Raw genomic sequence first — 22,888 nt, forward strand, 5'->3', positions numbered from 1 at the left:
GGCCTATCCAGTGGCCCTCTGGAGCTACAGAACTCTCTTCCAACGTGGGCTACGTTCACTTCCTCTTTGATGTCCTTCTGCCAGCAGGCCAATACGGCTTTATTTAAGAAAGTGGGCTGGGTGCTAGTTTTACTAATATTTTCACCCATGTAATTGTTATGTTTTTATTGCATTTTAATGTATTGTCTTAATCCAGTGGTCTTCAACTGGTCCAGAACCAAGACCCACCTCGGACTCCCAACCTGCAACATGTGCCCCATTTTCACAATTTTCTCCATGCCTAACATGGCGGCAACAGCTTTGCTGTGACCCATTTGGACCAGGTGAAGACCACTGTCTTAATCCATTTTAATTGGTTCTATAAGATACTTTGAGTGCCATTTTTGGCAAAAAAGTGGAGTGCAAATTAAATAAATAAATAATATATAAATATAAGTAGAGGATGTGCATAGAATCCCTGACATTTTTCTCCATTTCTAATAATACAAGAACCTGGTGTCATCCCATAAACTGATTGGTGAAAGACTCAGGGCAGGTAAAAGGAAGGCGCATAGTTAAACTATGGAATTCACTACCACAGGATGTAGTGTTGGCCTCCAATTTGGATGGCTTTAAAAGGGGGTTAGTTAAATTCCTGGAGGATAAAGCTATCAGGGGCTACTAGTCCTGATAGCTATATGCTACCTCCAATATTAGAGGCAGTATGCCTCTGCACACCTGTTGCTAGGGAACATGGGCGGGAGGGTGCTGTTGCATTCACGTCCTGCTTGTGGGTTTCCCGTGGCCTCTGTGTGAACAGAATGCAAGACTAGATGGACCCTTGGTCTGATCCAATGTGGCTCTTCTTTTCTTCTCCTAAGATTATGGGAGTTGTAGACCTGGTTCACACAAAATAACCCATGATTTGAGTAACCCATGGGTTGTTGCCTTACCAGAATTATTTGGCTGCTGGACAATTAAGCTATTTGCGTTGTGTGTGTTTTTAATTCATGGCTTATTTGGTCCCCACCTTCTTTGCTCCCTCCCTCCCTATATCCCACATCTTTGTGGCACTGTAGTACTGGCATGTAGAGTGGCTGTGGGTTTTTTTAACCACTCTTGCCTGCAATCTCTGTAAGCCTGGTGAAATAACCCATGAACAACCCACAGTTTTGAGTTCACACATAATGCCAATCTATGGTTTAAACAACCCAGTGTTTACAACCGAACAGCAAAACCTGGGTTTTCTTTGTGGGTTATTTATGGTTAATAACCCACAATTAACCATAGTTCTGGGTTTACATGTAACATCAAACCACAAATCAACAATGTATACTAACATAAATCATGGTTGAGCATTACGTGCAAACCCAGCCACTAACCCATGATTTATTTAAGCCACAGTTTGTTGCCCTACCCAGGGTTTGTCTGGCAAATGACTGAACAAACTGAGGTTTGTTTTCTCAGTCCCTGGGTTGTTTGTTTCCCTCCTCCTTCACCCATTCCCGTGTGTGCTCGTATTTTATTTAGTTATTGCATGTTGAAGTAGCATCACAGCCCCTGGAAGCCTGACCACGATTTTCTTCCCCCCCAAAGTATTGGCATATAAAGAGGCTAGGTTTTCTTGAGCATTCTCCCCACTGCTTGTGTATCCTGACAAAACAACCCATGAACTACCCACAATTCTGGGTTTGCACATAACAACAATTCTTGGTTTTAACAACTCACAGTCCACAACCCAACAACTAATCATTGATTCTCTTTGTAGGTAGTCCATTGTTAACAACCAATAGTTAAGGGTTTGAGTGTAACAACAATGCATGATTTAACATATCATGCGTTGTTATTACATGTTTCACACGTAACGACCATTTGGAGTATGGGTTGAGTATGGACTGTTGTTGAATTGTGGGTTGTTGTTAAGTGTGAACCCTGCACTATTACTTAACTATGGGTTGTTAATCATGAACAACGCAGAGTCCACAACCCAACAACAAACCATGGGTTCTTTGTCTGGGTTCTTTGTGGTTAACAACCTATAGTTAAACCATAGCGCAGGGTTCACACATGACAATCCACGATTCAACAACAATCCATACTAAACCCATATTCTGGGCTGTCAACCAGACCAGTTTCTTATACTATGCACTAAGATATTTCCATCTGCTCTTGTAATTTAATCATACATTTACTTCATTTTATTTCATTCTATGTATATATCAGGAGGATAGTCTACAAAAATGAAGACCATGAAATGGAACACTTGAGAGCTAAAAAATACATTCCATTTGTTATCCAATGCTACTTCAGAAATTCAGCAGCTGCGGAGACTAACTTTCAAAAAGTCAATTTTTTAGCTGCAACTACATAGCCCAGAAACCAGAATAAATCAATCTAGCCAGAATGTTTAATTATGGAGCTTATAAAGTAATAAAGTAATTGTTATTAACTTACAAACACGCACACACAGCCTCAAAAACTTATTCTTTCAATTAATCAACATTTGGAATTACTTGACTGTATTTTATTTTGTTATTGCAGCATCACAGCTCTTCTTTTGAAGGCCTGGCCACCATTTTCTGCCCTCCATAATGCCCTATGAATAGCATTATTGGGTGGGTGGGGGCAGAATAGTGGCCTCCCTCCCTTCAAAACCAGTGAAGTGCAACCGCCCAATTTTTTTTGCTGTGGCTCTTGCCCCCAAATTTCTCTTCCCTGTATATTGTCAGTTTGTTATGCTGTAATGTAATCATCTACTATTCCAATGTTAACCAACTTGGGTTCTACGGAGCGGATTTCAAAAATTCAAAAAATTACTTTGCAGCCAATTTTATGGATAGAATTTCTGAGATTAGGCACTAAAAACCTAAATATAATTACAAGAAACCTCAAGAATTCCATTAAATTATGTCAGAGCAATGCTACAATTTCATTTCAACAAAAATGGGTGCAGACAGCTTAGGGAGCAATTCTATAAGGCACCTAGAAAGCATCGGGGGGGGAGAGGGGGCATATGATATTTTGGATTTCTGGATCTGAAGTTGGAACCAGCGCTCTGACCTCGGATCCAGGAATTCACGCTCTTCCAGATGGTGTGGGAAGAACCATGCTGGTTGCCTATCTGAGGTTAGGAACCTACCTCACAGAAGGGGTAAAGGGGGTGTTCTGGTGGGCAGGGAGGAGAGAGGCCAGGATGAGTTATTCCCAGGCCTCTCCCCACTCCAAAATGCCCCAGCCAGATGGGAAAAAAGTCCATCTAGCTAAAATGTGGAGCAGGAGATGGTAGGCGAATAACACCGATGCTGCTGCTCCTACTCTGCAGTGGATGCCCATAACCCTGCGTTCAGAGGCTTAAAAGCATCGGGATAGGACTGCACCCTTCATTACAAATTTCAGATAAATTACTTCCAGGTTAGTGCTCCTTACATTGCTATAAAAAACAAAATAGTTATTTATATCTTGCTTTATGACAAGAAGCTTCCAAAGCCCCTTATAAAAATGTAAATCTGCACACAAAAATATAAGTTTTTTTTTAAAAAAAACCAATGGTGACTTAAAGGTATTTTGCTCCAACTGCTTCGTTTCAAAGTCTGGAGAACAGAAAGGAAGCAAACTCTGGCTTCTGTCACTGGCCAGAAGACCAAGGGCTACTGGGAAATTGCACCCAATATCTTCCAGGAAGAACATCAGGGCAAAGGGAAGACCAGCCTGACCATAGCTAGAGAAGGTGCAGCTCCAGGGAGTTTGCTTTTCTACTCTCTGGCAGAAAGAACACTTGAGACTGCCATGCTCTGGGAATGCACAACAGAAGGGATACATGCTCTGGCCCCATCCAGCAGTCAAAGGATTGGTGTGTATGTTTATGTGTGTGTGTGGATGTGTGTGTTGTTGTTTTTTGTTTTGCATTATAGTCTGTTTCTTATAAACAACCTTGAAAATAATTTGACTGAAAGGTGGGGTTATGTCTTCTAAATAAATAAAAATAAAGGTTCCATACTGATGACATGGGAGATTGGGACATGGTCGTGTCCTTGGGGCTGAAGAATCTCCTCATGGGTAGCTGGATAATCTCTGGCATTCAGGAACAGTCGTCATGGAAACAGAGGAGGGACGACTGTGTTAACTGTCCACTCCACAGTCCTCAATGTTACTAATGCTGCTTGTAATGTTTTTTATTATTACAACATGCAATATGCCCTCATGTATTTAAACAAAGAAAGAAAAGGAAATTGAACCATAGAACCTAAGGTATCACATGATTTACTTCTACCCTGCTAGGAATCACAAACTCTCCCATTTTCAATTTTGAGAATATTAGGAATACCTCCCTTAGTTTGAGCTTCATAGGATCACCTTTGAATAAACCAAGTTTCATGGCACATTATCACAAAGTGCACAATGTATTTAGTTTTGCTAAGTCACTGTACTTTAGGAGAAGCATATATCTCAAACGCCATAACCCAGACTGAATTTCTTTGTCTCCTGGGATGATATAATTTCCTGTAGAATAAGGTTGGAAAAAAGACCCATTTTTGTATGTGTATTTCTATAAATGTAGACTTAAAATACTCTGAAACAAACCTCCTAATATTTGATTTCCTGTAATCATTTATATTTAAACTTATTTTACTGCTTTATTTATTTATTGCACTTCTATACCGCCCAATAGCCAAAGCTGTAACATAACAACATAAAAAGCATAATTTATAATTTACAATATATATTTTTACTGTTTGGCATATTTATGACATTTTCAGAGCTATTTTATTAACATAAAATATAACATTTTTGATATTTTCAGGAAGTCTTTTAGAATAACACCCCCCCCCAAGGTGGCTTACGTAACATAATCCTATTCATGTTTACTCAGAGGTTACACAAACTATATTTAGTGTAGCTTACTTCCAGGTAAGTATACATATTTACCTATTCAGATGTATGTCCCATTTGGTTCAATGAGACATTCTCCCAGGTTAAGTGTGTATAGTATTAAAATTTCAGTTATCATATAAGCAAAACTTTGAATATACCCAATACCAGAGAGAGAAAGCTACTAAGTGTTGCATCCTATGCTACCTAAGCACACACATCTTAGCTTTTGCCATTTGAGAAATAGAAATCAATAAAAAAAAAGTTGAACATAGAAACAACAAGATTTGTACTTTTTTTTTTAGACAGATAAAGTCTCATACAGTCACAATATTAAGGAGTAGCAGCATATTTGGATATCAAGTTAAACTTTGTAACAACACTGCGGTCTACAGTGTATACAGGAATTATTCTCTAATATTGTAGACTGCCTTGCATATATATCTTCATATTACAAACTTTGAGTGATTACATCTTATTTTAAAAGTATTTTATTTATGCCAAGAGGAAATATTTCATAGGAGTTTCAAAATGCCCCATTTCAAATGTTTGTTGGAAAATTTGTAAAAAACAAAAGCAAAGCAAACTCCAGCAGGGGGGGTGGGGGTGTACATTCCACCCCCGTTTGATTCCCCCCTCCCCACAGACCTTCACATCTTTAGAAATGACTAACAAATGCTTGCCTAAAGCCTTCTGGAAAATCCAGGCCTTGGCCTGATGTTGAACTGAGTAGAATGGGGGCTTAATGCAGCTTTCAGGGAAGGGGATTCCACAAACCTGAGCCACTGCTGAAACGGCCTGGTTCCTAGTGGATGACCACTGCACCTTATTTGGCAATGGCACCTAGAACAAGGCTTCGGATCTAGTACAAACTGCATGGAGGGATAAATATATAAAAGACAGTAGCCCATACCTAGTAATTCACTCAATGTTCATGGATCTGCTCTGTTATTTGTTACCACCTTTTCTTGAATTGGCTTCTCATACTCTCAGATGTCATGCAATCTCAGTTTGATCTTTCAGCCTCCAGGATCTTACAATTTCACAACATATCATTTATCCTTGGGATACGTAAAACATATATTTTCTGTAATACTGAATTCCTCTCTTACCATGACGATATCTCCTGGCTGGATAGTGATTTCATCATGGCTTCGGGATTCAAAAGGATACAGTGCTCGATAATATACTATTTTTATATCTTCTGGAGCAGAAATAGTTAGTGGCGCCTTTTCTATAACCACAAAAACAAAACAAAAAAATTAAGAAGAAAATGCATTATGTCCAAGAAAAAAAATACACTTCGCTTGTACAAATGTTACATTATTTTTCATAATACTGATACTGTCCACCAGAAATATTATCCTGCTGAACAGAATAGAAAAGTCAACTTGAATAACCTACCCATTATAAAATTTTAAACTACAGAATATGTTTTGAAATAAAGTCAAGTCAGAAATTAAATTCTTTGGGAGTTTTATTTTTCCCTATCCAAAGAACTCAGAATACAAATTCATAAGTTGCTGTAGTTTACCTTAAGGTATACCTATATATTTTATGGACCACCTTAGCCTAGCATTGTCTACCTGGCAATGCTGTCCAGGGTATCAGCAGAAATCTTTTCCATCACATACTACCTGATACTTTTAGTTCTTGAACTTGTGACTTTCTGCATGCAGAAAGTCCATAACTCTACCACTGAGTTATGGTTAATCCCCTTTCTTTTCTCTCATAACCTGATGTCTTGTTCTATGGTCCCTGGCTCTGGAGGTTAGATGCATGAGAATGCAGTATAGGACATGCACTGCTCCCAGGTACTGGGAGGTACACCTGGGCCCCTTCCTTCTGAATGTCCAATACTGTATTAGAACCTTTTTGTTTCAGAGGATGTTTAGGAGCCAAGATTAGTGTTTAATGCTGTTCCTAGCTTGATTTATTTTTATGATGATTTTCTTATCTGGTTTGCTTTTATGTTTAGGGAATGGGACTGCACTAATTGTTAGACAGCAGCATGGTCACTACCCATATTTTTGAAAGATTTTTAAATACCATAGTAATGTCATGCCAATGCATCTCTTGGAAAACTTACTTGACCCAGAATAACGTACATACCTACAGAAAAAAAATGTATTGGGCTAGTTCACATGTAAGCTGCTGTGGGTTAGTTAACTTCGAGATGCATGCAGGCCACCATTTTAAATATGAAAGTTTGTTTAACCCTCAAATAACCCATGATGTCTGGGTTTGCATGACATGACAAGTCATGGTGTGCTGGCATCACAGATGGCATATTCATATGGTGGCCAGCGCACATCTCAGAGTCCTGCAGGTTAATTATCCTGTGGTGGCTTTTTGTGATGTGCAACCAGTGTGAAAAACACACTGCTCTTCATCAGTGGGTCATCCCATGACCTAAGGAGGGACAGAATACTAGTGCAGCTATGTTCTCTCCCACCTGCCCCCCACCTTTTAAAAAATGTGCTTTCATGTTTTCAGCAGTGCGTGGGTGTGTGGGTGTGGGTGTTCCTCAGTGCCTAGAGGACACTATAAGGCTTGACTGTTTTTTTCTATGTACCTCCTTCCCATGGCTCTGGCAGGGGCAATGTAAGCAGATCCCAAAAGCAGCTGTCAGCAGTTTTTCCTTTATGGGATGATTGGCAGGCATACAGCCAGACAATTTGGGATGGAGGTAATGAATAGCATACCACCACAACACTCAAATCCTTATTCTGAAGCAGTAACTTCAATGTATTTAAAGTATGTTCTGGTTTAACTTTAGCGAAATTCAGATATGATTCCTTCATTATTTTGTACCTGCAGTTGACCAGGGAGCTTGGATAACTGGTTTGGCTGGATCTTTATGCTGATGAAAAAGTTTATTCAATTTTTCCTGCACTTCTTGTTTGTTCTTATCATCATTCTCTCTCTTTTTGCTTAACTCCTCCCATTTTTGCTTTTCTTCTTCTTGATTTTTTCTCGGTCGTGGGTGCTCTTCTTCTTGTTGTATTCTGTCAAGCCACTGTCTTTCTCTTTCTTGGGTTCTTCTAATTAGCAAAGAAAAATAAAATGAACATGGTTTTGTGTACTCCCTTTCCTAATGCATCCTGTCTAAATATGTTCTTGTGAATATGTTTTATCATTACAAAGGCACATTTTAAAATGTTTTACATTAGCACAGAAAATAAAGCTCTAAAAATTTGTAAGAGTCCTTAGCAAAATTTTAAAGACTAAACACTGTGATACTGAGAGGATTGTTGTTACAACCTAGAAAAGATTCATGTTAACAGGAATCTTAGATACGAACTATAACACTAAATGGCCACAACGTAGAGCCACCATGACATTTAGTCAAAGTTCTGAATTCTTTAAAAGAAAATTATATTGTACATCAATCACATGCTTATTAAAAAGATCAAAATAAGTAGCTCAGGGTGATTTTATACAATCAGTGTGCCTGGTTATTTTTCTATGATTTGTAATCTAGTTTTGGGAACAGACACGTGTGGCTCCTGTTTTTAAACTTGATACCTCTCTGGATGGGAATAATGGATAGTTTATTCCCTCACCTTTTGCAAAGCCTATTATCTGCCCTCTTACAGTGCTGGTTCTTGTCTTTGTGTAACCTGAAGTGAATGATGAAGCAAACAGTTTTATAGTAGAACTTAATGGATGGCACAAACTATGGCTTGGTTCAGATGATCAGGGGAGAGAACAACGCATTGTCTTTTATTTCCCCCACTACTGTGTGTGCCTGTTGCACGACTGACATTACCCTAATTACACGTGCCCTGTCATGGGTTGCTGCGTTGTCTGAACCCGGCGCATAGCGTGAGCGTAATGACTTTTCACCCACCCTACAACCCTTACTACAAGCCATGGGTTTTAGAGTGGGTGAAAAGTCACTATGCCTGTGCTGCACACCAGTTTCGGACAACATAGCAAATAAGGTAACTCCGTTCATGCGACCAGCACACACTGGGGCAAGGGAAACAACTGATGCTGCATTGTTCCCCCCTCTGATTGTCCGAACCGAGCCTCTATCTTTGTCATTTCAGCTGGAGGAGCACTTTTCTTAGGTCTGCTTTAGATCCTGCATTCTACTTGGAAGAGGAGACAACCCATTCTAGCCTGGTCTCTCACCCCAAACAAAAAAACTCTACAGCAATAATCAACTGTGGTAGGACAGAATAAATCTCCCTGTACTTAAAAAGCAAGCAGCAAACAATAAGGGGAGTCCAAACCAGCAAAGTAAGGGCCACACATTGAAAAGAACTGTTTTAAAGTGTGACAAAAGTTGATTCAAGCCTCACTAAAAGATTTAATAGTATAACATGGTGAGGTTGGCAGATACAAACTATTTTTAGAATTGGGATGTAGCTGAGCCATCTGAGACATGAGTGGCAGGTAAGTGTTACAATAATCATCAGATATATTTTCTTCCTATGACTGCAAAGATTTGGGTCGCTCTTCTTACTTAGAAGTACCAATTCGTCTTAGGTTACTTAATGCATAAGGAAGCACTAAGAGAACCTCAACAGCCTTCATACTGAACAGTTTGACATATTTTCACTAGATTTTTTTATTTCAATAATTTTTTTTAAAAATAACTGATATAAGAACACAGTTAGGAATAGAAGGCTTTCTGCTCTTTAAAGCAAACAAATATTGTTATTGTATTTTGAAAATAATTCTTAGGGAAGCCAAATTAAAATGGTTAAAACACATAGCTCTTTTTCTCAGGTTATTGTCATAGTAATTTCATTTTTTGTCATATTAGGTTTTTGTTTCATTGTCCTATTGCACCATGTTAAAAATCAAAGTACAAATCATAAGAATGAAAAAATATGCTATTTTTCAAGCATCCAAAGACTGGTCAGGTTCCAGAAATAAGGACAGTCATGGCTTCTTCATGGCACAGCATGAAAAAAAATGTCACCTTGCACAGAAGCTGCATTGCAATTTCTTCCATAGAAAGAAATTACTGGAAACAATAACATATTTGCCAATCTTGTGCCAAAATATCCCATTGTTGTAATACCACTATAAATACCGGTAGTACAGTATAATAGCCCCCAGAATAACTGGGGGTTATCATAATTCATTGTGGCAATGCACACAGAAAACAAGGAAGTGTTTACCAGGACAGGAGAGAGACAAATATACTTGTGACGCAGTGTGCTTGGCAGTTGAACATAATTAGAGAAAGAAAATACCGGTCTCCCAAAGTTTACTTCGTTATACGAAGTTTACGTAAGTTTTTATTATTTTTAAGTTTATATTAGTATTGATGAGAAAAAAGGATAAAGTCCAGGACCTACACTAATAAAGTATAAATAGCAAAGCATCACATTGTAAATCACAAGTTTAGCACCCTTAAGTCAACAACACTACAGAATGACTTCCACTTAACAGTGCCTACAGCTTACCAGCTAATTCGGTCTCCCAATATCATAAGAGTTTTCACCAATACCTTCCTCTAAGCTATGACCGTGTAAGACGTAACAAAATTCGGTAAAAAAAAAATCACAGCGATTTATGTTTCTATGCTAAAAATCAAACCTTTCCTAAATATGTAGACAGTGGGTTATTTCACAGAATGCCAAAGATCCCAATGTTTAAAGTTTTAATCAGATCCTTCTCATAACAGTTGTGAAACAATACAGTTTCCCTTTTTAAACTTACCTCTGAGTATCTTTTTGTTTTTCCAGCTCTGTCTTTCTCTCTTGCTCTTTCTGTTTTAATTTGTCGGCTTCAATGTTTTTTTGCTTCTGCAGCTGCTGCTTGTTATGTATCTCCCTCAGCTCCTGCAATAAAGCAGTGGCCTGTTATCATCTACCACACAGAAGTATTTTAAATAGCTCCATGTTTTCTGCATGAAAAACAAAAGGTCATGTTTAGAAGAGTCAAATAATTTAACTGAAGATTGTTTAACTTCTCTGGTTCTGCTCCTGAATACTAATTACATCAAGCATTTATAACTATCACAAGTCACTTTAGCTTCTCTATGTACCATGTGGGTTCAGATTTGGTACTAGAATTACTGAAACCATCATTGCTTAAGATGAGCTGCAAGTTAAAGGTCTGTTGCATCTATTAAGCATGCTGAATAGGAGCTGCTCTTGTAAAGCTATTGACACAATTGGGAAGTTGCTGTAGTGGTTCTGACTGGAAGAAATAGCAAGGAATTTAAGTGAGCTCTCACAGTTGTGTCCTCTACAGTGTGCTACATGCATAGAGACTTGTATCGTCTAACACAGGTAGTAGATTTTAACAGACTTTTGCTAACAAAGATAGGCTCCTTAAAGGTAAAGTAGGCCTCATTCTCTAGATGGGCCTCCCACTTGCTTTTAATTGGTATCAAGCAAGTATAGTTCCATGTCAGCATTCATACATATGCCTAGTTATCTCACCCATCAGAGACAGGGAATAGTGTCTTATGCCACCATGAACTGGGGGGTCCTCCCTTCTAAGAAGGAATGTTGGCGTCTTTCTCTTGCAATAAAGGCAGTAAGTTTCCCAGGCTGGGATGTTTTGAGAACCTTTTGGGTAAGAGAAGCTCTTCTTCTCCTGAGAGTGTGCCTATGTGTGCCTGCCTCTCAGATCATGAGAGGGAGGGAGGGAGGGAGGGATCTAGCAGAAAAAGCTTATAAGGTCCAATCCACAAGCCTTGCACTTTGGTCTCACTCTAAGGGCAAATATCGCTGCCAGCCTGGAGAACTTTTGTTCGGTCCTGTAGAGTTTCTCATACATTTTGGGGACTCAGATATACAACAAGCTTGTGACAATGGTGCCAGCTTTGTCAACTGGAGGGATGTGAACTTGTGTTGTATATTCTTTCTGTCTCCATATATCATCTTTGTGTACTTAATAAACTGTTGAACTGATGCATTTGCGACTTGCCTCACTTCAGTACCCATGAATCTGGTACAATTGGGACCTAAGTTAATCGGGATCACATAAATCCAAAACAGTTGCCAAATTTGCTAAAGTTTCCTTATGCTTATGTGACCTATTACTGCTTAAGTAATTAGCCAGTTTTTGCTAAAAAAGGAATTAAGTTCTGCTATTTTGCAAGTGTCATGAGAATTGATATACACCTATATTTTGAAAGCATTCTATAATATGTAATCTGCTGTGTCATCAGATTTGAAACCCTTTAAGAGCAGTATTTTGTAGAAATCTCTAGATCTGCTTGCAGCTTATGCTTCAAAGTCAGTTCCGTTCGAACCTGCTGAACTCAGCACTGTGCTGGCAGCCAGCACTTTTCTACACAAGCAGCAGAATAAGGTGGTAGGACAGTATCATTCCAAATTGCAGGTAGGAGATGCCATATTTAATCCTCCCCAATGAGAAAAACAGACACAAAAATAAAAACTAGCACATAAAACCTGGCATGAGCTTGATTACGTTTATGACTCTTCTATGTTATTATTTGTATTCATGAAACAACATGAGAACAAATGTTTTCCTTTGTTTAACTACTGGGAGTTTCCTCTGTAATAGCAAGAATATAAATAATGTAAAAATAAATAAATACGGATACAAAAACTAGCGCATCAGTGAGAAAGGCTTTGGCCCACCTCGTTTTCTGTTGTACTAGTTTTCCATATGCAGGGAGTATTTTACATAGGGGAGCATTAAAAAAAAGTAACCTCCCACTTGCAACTGTGAAGTGGTACAGTCAACTCTACTATCTCAGAATTCTGCCACCTTATTCCCATCTCATTCTGCTATATGTCTAGACTATAAGTTAATGCTGGAATACTGGCTCTCTGTTCTTGTACACATGTTTAACTACACACTGTGTGAAGTACATTGTTTTATCTGTCCCTGAATCTTCCACTGTTCAGATCCGTTCGATGATCTGTTCCACTATATTGGAGGGGGAGAAAAAATTCCCTCTATCCACTTTCCCCACATCATGCATAATTTTATACAACTTTTCATGTCCCCCTATTACTCACCCCTTTTCTAAACTAAAAAGCTGTTCAAATGACACAACAGCCATGAGACTGTGCCACAAGTGGCCACCACTTTAAATACACAATCCCTGCTCAGGGGGTGTCATGTTGTATAAACCCAGCAAGTGTAGGTTATGAGAGGGTTAAACAACCCTCACATAACCCATGGTCTGTTTTAGGGTTGTGTGAGTGTTGTTTAACTCTCACATGAACCCCACTAGCCAGGTTTGCATCACATAGCAACTCCGAGAATGGGATGAATATATAATTTGGCGCCCATGGGCACTATGTCTCATCATGGATTAAATAATCCACAATAAACCACAGCACGCCATCCAAACCCAGTCATTGTAACCTCCCTTATAGGGAGTTGTTCCATCCCCTTGAACATTTTGCTTGTCCTTTTCTGCACCTTTTCCAGCTCTACATATATACATTTTATGAAGTCACCACAAACAGAAAACAAAAACATGCAAAACTCTAATTAAAAATACAATTTGAAAATCCTTTAAACCAAAAAGCAGCAGTAGTACAAATCAACTACTACCAAAGAGAATGTGGCGAAATGTTTTTGAATGGCCAATTTAAAAAAAAATTATATTTGTGATAGTCATGATAAAAATGGTGCATTGTATTTTCAAGCTCGAATCACTCAAGCCTCATGACAAAACATAGGGTAAGTTCTTAGTTAGCAAAGAGAGATATTTATCACCTGTGTTGAATTATTTAACATATCTACTCTTTCTTGATGGTATGTCTTGTTAACAGATAGCATTTAGGGTTATCTCAAATGATACTGGATGTTATTTAACCAACTGATAATTAATTTATATTTGAAAAAAACCTTAACACTAAAGTCATTAATCAAGATGACTTCTGTTTGGTAGGTCATCAACTCTTACGTCAAAAGTAAAGTTCTAATCTTGCTTGCAGTGTCAATGGAAAGAAGAGACAGTACAAGAACTTGTAAGAAAAGACTATACTTTGAGCAGAAAGGAGGTTACAAAAAAGAAAAGGGAAAGGGCTAACTCAATTCTTCAAAAGCAACAGATTCTAGCTACTTATAAGGACTAAGGGAGAAAAAAATATTTTCGCTAATGCATGGCTATGATTTTTTATCATGGCATTCACTGCGGACGTTCAGACGATCAGCTGGGAAAATGCAGGATCGGTTGTTTTCCCTGCCCCTGCAAGTGACAGTCGTGGGACTGGGATTACCCTAGTTGGCCTCCCCGCCTCATGGTTTACCAAGTTGTCTAAACCTGGCATGCAGTGCAGCCATTGTGACTTTTCACCACCCTATAATCTCCACTGAAGCTCGGGGTTGTAGGATGGGTGAAAAGTCACCACAGTCACACCACATGCTGGGTTTGTGTGACATGGCAACGTGCAACATGGCACAGGTAATTAGAGTAATCCTGGTCACGCAACCAGAACACACAGAGGAAACAATCAACACTGCATTATATTTCTCCCACTGACTGTCTGAACCTGATCACTTTCTCTCTTGGATTCAAACTAAAAAAAATTTTTTTTTACAATTTTTATTATTTTCTACAGAAAAAGACGAAACAAAACTTCACAAACTTAACAAACAATACAATACAACTTATAAAAGCACACATGAAAAAAATATAAGGCCATATTCCATAACTTTATATCATTCTTACTTCACTTTAGCCAGCACAGTATTGTGTATTAAGACCATAGATTACATATGGAATCCACAAACATATAAATCATTTTCCCCCAACTCTTGCAAATATTCTATCAGAGATTTCCAGTCCGATACAAACGAGGTTGTTGATGTTTCTCTTACTAACACCGTAAGTTTAGCCATCTCCGCCAACTAATTTTTAAGAGGACTGAGAAATTTCTAGCTCTTAAGTGGTGAACTAAAAAGCTTTAAAAGGTAAATGTACAATTTTCTGTCTCATCAGATTTACGTACAGTAGATCAAGAAAGGTCTTCCAGTAGCCTGAGACCTTTTTTTTTCATAGTTTCTCATCTGCCATTAACAGTGTTTCTTCTTTCCAGTATTGGTACAGAAAAAGTATCTAACCTGTTAAGAAGCTGCTACTTTTCAGTTGATTCCAAAAACTGGATTTTCAAGCTCAAATCAAATCTTTTCAGTTTACTCTTCATATTATTAATTAATTATTATTATTAATATTTATTTATCAAGCGCCATCAATTTTCATGCTGAACTTGCAGAATTTTACTTGCTTGACTATGGAATTTGGATTTTTGACTTGCAGTAAAGTAAACTCAGTCAGCAATTTAACATATTTCTACCAGCTTTTAGGGCAAACACTCATAATAATATGCTTTTTCTCCCTTCCAGATGTGGTTATCTCTAGGTTTACTCAGAGAATGACATGGTTACCTTTAGTTGATTATTGAAAATATCTATCTCTTGAAGTTTTGATCTGGTTTCTTTTTCTACTTCATCCAGCTGGTCACAAAGCTGCTGGCGTGCTAACTCCTTTGCCTCTAAGGCTCTTTTGACAGTGAGAAGTGAATCTCCTGTTTTAAAAAATATTGACAATGAAGAAACTGTCATACAGATATTCAGGTCACACTGAGCAACTGATTCTTAAGTAAAACAAAAAAAGCTGTAATAAACGCATGCTTCAAGCATAGGACAATGTTTATGAATGTACTTACTGTGCAAGCTGTTTTGTTGAACCTGTTTTAGCTGATCATTGAGTAACTGCTTTTCTGGAATCAGCCTTCCAAGCATCTGCTGAGACTCCTAAAAGAAATAAATCAGGAAAGATTACCAACTTCAGCTAGCCCCATTCCAGAGTTGAGGCAGAATTTCTCAGAAGACATTTTTTTCTGAGAAAAGTTGGTATTTTTCTCTTACCCCACTAAAAGAAGGCCAGATTTTTCTCCAAACCATTTTTGTGGGTCTGCCACTTTCACCCTCAAAAGCACCAGAATGAAATTAGATCCTAGACATTGCCAGGAACGAAAAATGGTTGCCAGGCTGCCATCACAGATGCTGCTGCTACCATTTGCAGTGATAGGTAAATGCCCACACAAAAGCTTCAACAACAACAACAACAACAGTCTGGAGAATTTCTCCTTTTCCTGAAAAACTCAGTAAAACGGTTCCCTAAATTTCTCCACCACAAATTGGGTAAAGAATTTCAAGAGCGATCAGCACACAACTTGACCTCAGATCTATTTCAATAATTCATTCATCGAAATTTCTTGTCAGTAGCAGAACTGTACTATAGCAGAACTTAGCACACCTACTACGGTCAGAAAGACAGATCTGGGTGAATAGCTTTATAAATATTATTGAATAAGCAGAAAACTTCGCATAGTTCCAAAGTCAGTTCCAAATTAATTTTAGAAGGAAGCTGGATGATTCTCTTGGCTTTATATCAAGCCCAAGTTACATATCTACAGACCTATTTTTTCCAGGATATAGAATGCAGGAAGTAGCATATTGTGACCTATACTGTGCCTAACATGTAAACATAATGGGCTGGTTTACATGATCGAAATAAAATCAGTGCATCTGCTGGACATGATTTCCATAATCACTGCTGTGTGCATTCTGTCATATGAACCCTGCAGCCTGGGTTGTTGGAAGGGAAACTGCCGTTATTGGATTCAAGAGGCAGCTGGAAAACCATCTGTCAGAAATGCATTAAGGTGGTTTCCTGCATTGAGCTGGGGATTGGACTCGATGGCCTTATAGGTCCCTTCCAACTCTACTATTCCATGATTCTATAATTCTATGTTGTCCCCTCAAACAAGCCCAGGTTCAGATAACAACGGTCATGCCAAGGCAGTGATAAAGGAAATCATGCGAGCACATCCTGGGCATAAAATAGTGCCCAGCACATGCCGGTATTAAAATAAGCACTGTGGCTTAAAGAAGCTATGGTGGCTTATTCTGATTGTGCGAACTGCATCAATAGCTACCAATTAAGCTCACTGTGATGGGCGTCTAGAAAGTTATATGTAAATAGCCACAAACAGACACATAAGCCTTCTAGTCTAGTACATGGGTCTTGCTACCAGAAATACACAGCAGCTTGCTAAACTTTTAGCCACGGTCAATATGGTTATTATTATTATTATTATTTTTATTTATTTATATAGCACCATCAATGTACATGGTGCTGTACAGAGTAAAACAGTAAACAGCAAGACCCTGCCGCATAGGCTTACATTCTAATAAAATCATAATAAAACAATAAGGAGGGCAAGAGAATGGTTATTACCCAGATCATCCCACGTTTTCAGCTGGCTGTTGGTGACCTACTCCTTGACAACTCAGGTTAACAAAGATTCCAAGTACTTAACTCTAGCCCAAGAACAGAGTCTCTCTAGTCATGTCACTGCAATGCTCACAGTGTATCCTCCACACTGCTACTAAGTTCATGACTAACTTAAGTCCTATTCATTTCAATGGTTTTATTCTATAAAACCGTTTCAATGGTTTTATTCTAACATTAGATGCATCCCACAAACACCATTTACTGCTGAAATGTAAAATGCCTTTCAACAAAGGGAAAAAGCAAGAAGGAAACGGGAAGTGTTCGCTTTCATTTTTATGTAACCCAGACAAACAGTACAGATTGACCCTGTTCAGATGGCATGCTAAGCCACGGCAGTTATGCATTTCGAGCTAAACGTTATAGCTTAGTGTCTCGTGTGAACCATGACTTAGCGTGTCATGTGAACTATTCCTAACCGTGGTGGCTACATAAACACGGTTTAAGCATGCTCACTAACCAATTGCTGCAAAAGGGTTAGTGGCCTAACCATGGCTTAGCGTGTTGTCTCAACAGGCCCATTAAAAAAGTAAGTAGTGAAATAAACCATAGCTTGCTTGTTTCAATAAACCATAATTAAGGTTGACCATCATTTATAGTTCAGACACAATGCTAAACTGGAATTAGCTGAAAATAGAAGTCAAGGCTTTCAATCTCCCCCTTGTGGCCATACCAGAGTAGAAGGGAAGGTGCAGTTCTGGAGTTCAAGGCTTGTTGATAGTTTATTAGTACTTCCAAATGCAGTGAATGTCTACATACACAGACATTCGCTTAAATTCTAGAACCAACACATGATTTCTAGCTATCAATTTCTAGATTAAAATTTAACTAGTGGTAAAAACATAACGTTCTTTTTCAATTTTCCCTAGACTGGGGAAGGGGGAAGAGAGCCTTTAAAAATAAGCCTTTTCTTTCATTATCATAGATCTAGAAGGATAAGGTAAGTTACTGTTCAATAACCAGAAATTAGCTGTCATCTTTTTAGTACAATTAAATTACAGTATCTTTAAAGGGGACAGGTTCAGGTTTTCAGGCAGTATATATATGATAGAAGGAAGGCTTCACAGGCACTTTCAATATTGCCATGTAATTACTGTGTAACATAGTCCACTCTGTTTTACTAACATTTCTGACAACTACTATTTTACACCTCCATCCACTAAGCTCTATTTTTCTTCATCAACACCAGAATAGAGAGGATGTAAATGCTAAATATTTTCAAAGACTATATACTCACTTGTAACTGCTGTTGTAAATGTGTAATTTCTGCAATTCTTAGCTCTCTAGATTTGTTTGTGCTCTCAATTTCTTGTCTTTGGGTAGCCAATCTGCATCTGATATCCTGAAGTTTGCCCTCCAGCTGATGCTTTTTATCATTCTTCAACAAGAAAAGAAAACATTAGTTTACCCAAGTTTTAACTGGAATGCAATACTGGCTATAAGTACTTTTAGTCAGGCCTGTAAGTTGAAGAAGAAGAAAAAATATGGAAATGACACCATTTAATGAGAATTAACAAATTGATGCTATGGGGAAATCCAGATTGAAAAATTAGTAAGAAAATTTAATTGCGGCAGACATGGACAGATAAGGCGATTTTTACCTTCGATCAACTAGTGGGTGCTGAAGATGAGCTATTATTAGTCTCTATTTATGGGATAAATATGATTTGCCAGCTATGGCTGAATGACAATACTTGCAACTGAAACATTTGTTAGTATTTAGGTTTAGCCCTGGTGCTTTTACAGCTTAGCATCTTTATTGCTATTTGAAGCATTTATTGGGCACGATCAAGCAAACTGACTTATGGTCATGTCTACAAATATTATTAGTGAATAAATATGACAAAAAGGCCTTAAACAAGAATGGAATGGGGAAATGGATTGCCTAATTTTTTCTAATCAATGGACTACCTTGGCATCTGTATCTGATGCATCTATGGATCTCAGGTTGAATCTCAGCAAAAAAATTGTATGTACTGGATGCCGCAACATCTCTTTAATAAGGGTTTATCTAAGTTGGCCAATCGTTGGAGGTGTAATACAGCTAATGCTTCTTTTAAGCATATGTTTTGGCAATGCCTAGTAGTTGCCTCTTTGGGGAGGAGATCATTATATGGATAAATTTTATATTGGAACCCTCCTTAATATTTACTGATGGGCATGCTCTTTTAAATTATCTACCTCCTTGCTGGAAGTTAACGCATGGTCATCGCAAATGGATTCTCTGTACCATTCTGACACCTAAAAGTATGATATTACAACACTGGAAGGATAAATGTTCACCTCCTATAATGCAATAGCTTGAAGGTCTTACAACACTTTCAACATTTGGTATACAGAAGCCACCTGCAAATGGATACTTATTTGGACATTTGATCAGCTTATGTATAGTTCTTAGAAAACTGTACTCACTCACACACATTAAAAGTTATATATTCAAATCTATGTAGCCACATTTTTTGTCAAAATTTTGTAATAAAAAATAAGATTTAAAAGTTTTAATTAGAATGCAATACTGACTGCAAGTACTTTTAATCTTGCCTGTAAATTGAAGAAGAAAAAATATGGAAATGACACTTGTCAATAAATCCATTTTCCTTTTGTGTCTCAGCTGTGTGTAAAGTACATTCTGTGAGCCTTAGGTGTGTCCTGCAATGTCTGAGAGTCTCCTGGCTCAGGCTGAGGGGTGGTGATAGCCTACCTAAATGGGCTGGTATTCAACCTGAGCAACCTTTTGTCCATGCCTACACTGCTGGGAGTTAGAGCATCCCCTTCTACTTTCACAGAGAGTGTTTTATGAGAAATAACAAATCTTATAGCCATGTGAAATCATTAGAGTCCATATCCAAACAATTTGACAAACATTTCCCACTTACTAGAGCTTCCAGTTCAAATTCCAAAGTTTTTTTCTTGGCTTTCAGTACAACTATATCCTCTTGTTCTTTGTTTCTTTGATTCAGGAGTTCTTGCCGACGATTCCGTTCCCACTCAAGTTGTCTTTGCCTCTCCAGTTCCCTTTTTGCAGCCTACAATAGATAAAAAATATGAAAAAGTAATTTTGTAATCTGGGCTACATCGTGAGACACTGAAATATAAAGTTCACACTGTAGTATTTTGATGAAAGTCAGATTCCTTATCTGTAACTGTAGTTCTTCAAGTGCTCATCTGTGCATTCACACATATGGGAATTCTGCACCTGCGTGGAGCCCTATTTTGTGAAAGTTCTATAGCGGAGGAATTTTGGAAGGAACCTTCCCCCACTGTTGCAGCATGCATGTCCCTAGCGGGTTTTTGCTTATTCCCTCAGTTCCTTGTGACCAACAAAGAACTGAGGGAATCTATCTATTGGAATTGCGATAGATCTTTGGTACCCACACATTGAACTCACGAATGACATTGAAGAGGGGATGGTGGGTGGGTTATATGAATGCACAGAAGACCACTCAAAGAGCTAGTTAGAGGTAAACAACCTGTCTTTCTTCTTCGTGGTCTCTGTGCATCACACATAAGAGCAAGTAGCAAGCTGACTTACCGGAAGCGGGTTGCTGTCCTACTGTAGAACAGGAGAGAAGACAGTGTGACCAAAGGAGCAGTCAGCTCTGATTCAAACATCCAGCTGATAGGGCTGAATAAACAAAATCAATTGGCTTCAGTCCTGCACAGCTCAGGGATGGCAATTCCCCTGCTGAATGCGACTGATGAGTAGAGTGAACTCGGACTGGGGCATACAGTTTGAGACCAGTCACCTCAGACGCTAGCTCAACAGTCTTGATGACACATGAGGTGTTGTGTTGTGACTGGGAGCCCCTTACGCTTGCCGCTGTAACAGGTGAAGAGACCAGGCATCTATATGAATGATTCAGCACTTGACTTGTAAAAAGCAAATGCCTGACATACACACAGAGTGTGAAGGGTCAACTCAAGGGAAATAGATGGTGAAAAAAAGAAAGCTGGAAAAGTTGTCTTGAGACCAGCAGTCTCAAGACAATGGCAGGAGGCACTAGTTGATACCGACAAGCTTTGCAATTGCAGAGCTCCTGGAAAGGGTAACAGTACTACCAGTGCTATTGGTCTACATGAGCTATGTCCCAATCTCAAGATCTCCTGTAACACATTTCCCATTCTGAGTGTCCACCTCAGTCAGAGAAGGGGAATTTGGGTTGGCACTGGTGAAGGGGGATTTGGGTTGGCACTGGGATTTGGCACCCCAAATCCCCCTGCCTAGAGGCATGATCCCTCTATAGTGACACCATTGAGAGGACAACATCCGGGGATCCAGGGCATCACTCCCTAGGCCTTCCATATCTAGGTGATTGGTACTGATCAGGAAGAGGCAGCAAAAGCGGTGTTGGATTGAGAAAGCTTCCTTGATTTCACCCTCTGATAACAAAGCGATCACAATTGGGTCTGGTATTGGGGCCAATACAGTCATCGGTATCAGAGATTGTAGCACTGATGAAAGAGTGGGAATTGCAATTGGAAACTGTGATCATTTCTTTTACTTCTTCTTAGAATCAGGAGAAGGGGTAGCTGTCGATTCTGAAGCCCTGGTCTTTTTTTGTTAGCTTTTTTGCCAACCAAAGGGTCATCAACCACTCTGGCATGGGTTGGTCTTGTCTGCTCAGAGACTCTTTTTGTCTTGAGGTCTGAGCTAGACTAAGGGCAATTCCAGTGAGGAAGACACTCCCTCAGCGGGGCTAGAAGAAGGCTCAGCCAGAATCTCCTTAGGTATCTCCACAGCCTCAAGTGCCCTTCTCCAAAGAATGGCACGTAACTGATCAAATCAGTTCTTTTTCATGAAAGCTTGGCATTGGGCACAAGTTTCTACTTTATGCCCCTCTCCAAGGCAAAAAAGGCACAAAGGTCCATCGGATGGAGGTAGTATGGTCCCACAGCAGATACACTCCTGAAAAGAAGCCCAGCAGCCATATGTCTGTCGGACGATTGCTAGATTGTGAAAATGAAACAATAGACTAATGAAAAAGGAAGTAAAAGGAGGAAGAACGGTAAGATAGTAGAAAAAGAAAGAAGAAAACCTCAACAAAAAACGCTTACAGATTGACTGAATGCTAAGGCTACCACAACAAGGTCAAAAGATAACTGTGAGAATAATTGAGAATAAGTGGGGACACGCATGCTGGGATGTTCGGGGAGTGTTCTCGTCAATATTCCTCAGCTATAGAAGTTTCTTGAAACAGGCATCTGCGCAGGCACAGAGCCCCCATATGTGTGATGCACAAAGACCACAAAGAAGAACCAAGAATACTCTGAATAGAGTATTGTTAGTGAATGAAGGTGTAATAGTCAGGTTAGAGGTCCCCCACCCCATCCAAATGAACTTCCTGTTTCATCTCTATATCCTGGTTCAGATATTACTACTGCTCTTGAGTAATATACCAAAAGGAGGCTTTGAGATGTTATGCCATTTCCAGGCAAATTTCATGGTACAGCAGGCTGTTGTGCATCACTGGAAAACTTTATCTAATGTATTAATCATATTAGTTTCCATCACTGAAAGAGAACTTGGGTACAAAAACCCCTCACCAGTCACTTCCATTGGTGGAAGTAACATCACCTATCCTTTATCTTACTTAAATAAAAACATATAGACCCAAGAGTAAAAATGTGTAGAGCCAAGAGGCTTTCAAAGAGGCTTACAACCAAATCACCGCCGTAAAGACCACTATTATCTAAATGCCCAGCAATCCGCTGATCATGAAAAGCCTGCCTAGGGAGCCATGTCTTTGCATTCCATAAAAGCTTAATCTAGAGCAAACCTGG

General features: G+C 38.9%; 1 protein-coding gene across 2 annotated transcripts in view; it reads right to left on the minus strand.

The window, feature by feature from the left end:
• Nucleotides 1-22,888, minus strand: part of ITSN1 (intersectin 1) — a 111,637-nt gene that overhangs the window by 47,616 nt on the left and 41,133 nt on the right. For both annotated transcript variants that reach the window (XM_063126662.1, XM_063126664.1), the window contains exons 13-19: nucleotides 19,984-20,133; nucleotides 18,345-18,485; nucleotides 15,477-15,564; nucleotides 15,196-15,335; nucleotides 10,531-10,652; nucleotides 7,663-7,892; nucleotides 5,961-6,082 (exon numbers count right to left, since the gene is read on the minus strand). In XM_063126662.1, coding sequence (XP_062982732.1) covers nucleotides 5,961-6,082; nucleotides 7,663-7,892; nucleotides 10,531-10,652; nucleotides 15,196-15,335; nucleotides 15,477-15,564; nucleotides 18,345-18,485; nucleotides 19,984-20,133 — 993 coding nt within the window. The remainder of the gene's footprint in view (nucleotides 1-5,960; nucleotides 6,083-7,662; nucleotides 7,893-10,530; nucleotides 10,653-15,195; nucleotides 15,336-15,476; nucleotides 15,565-18,344; nucleotides 18,486-19,983; nucleotides 20,134-22,888) is intronic.

The sequence above is a fragment of the Elgaria multicarinata genome, chromosome 5, assembly GCF_023053635.1.
Source record: "Elgaria multicarinata webbii isolate HBS135686 ecotype San Diego chromosome 5, rElgMul1.1.pri, whole genome shotgun sequence".
NCBI classification, from domain to species: domain Eukaryota; kingdom Metazoa; phylum Chordata; class Lepidosauria; order Squamata; family Anguidae; genus Elgaria; species Elgaria multicarinata.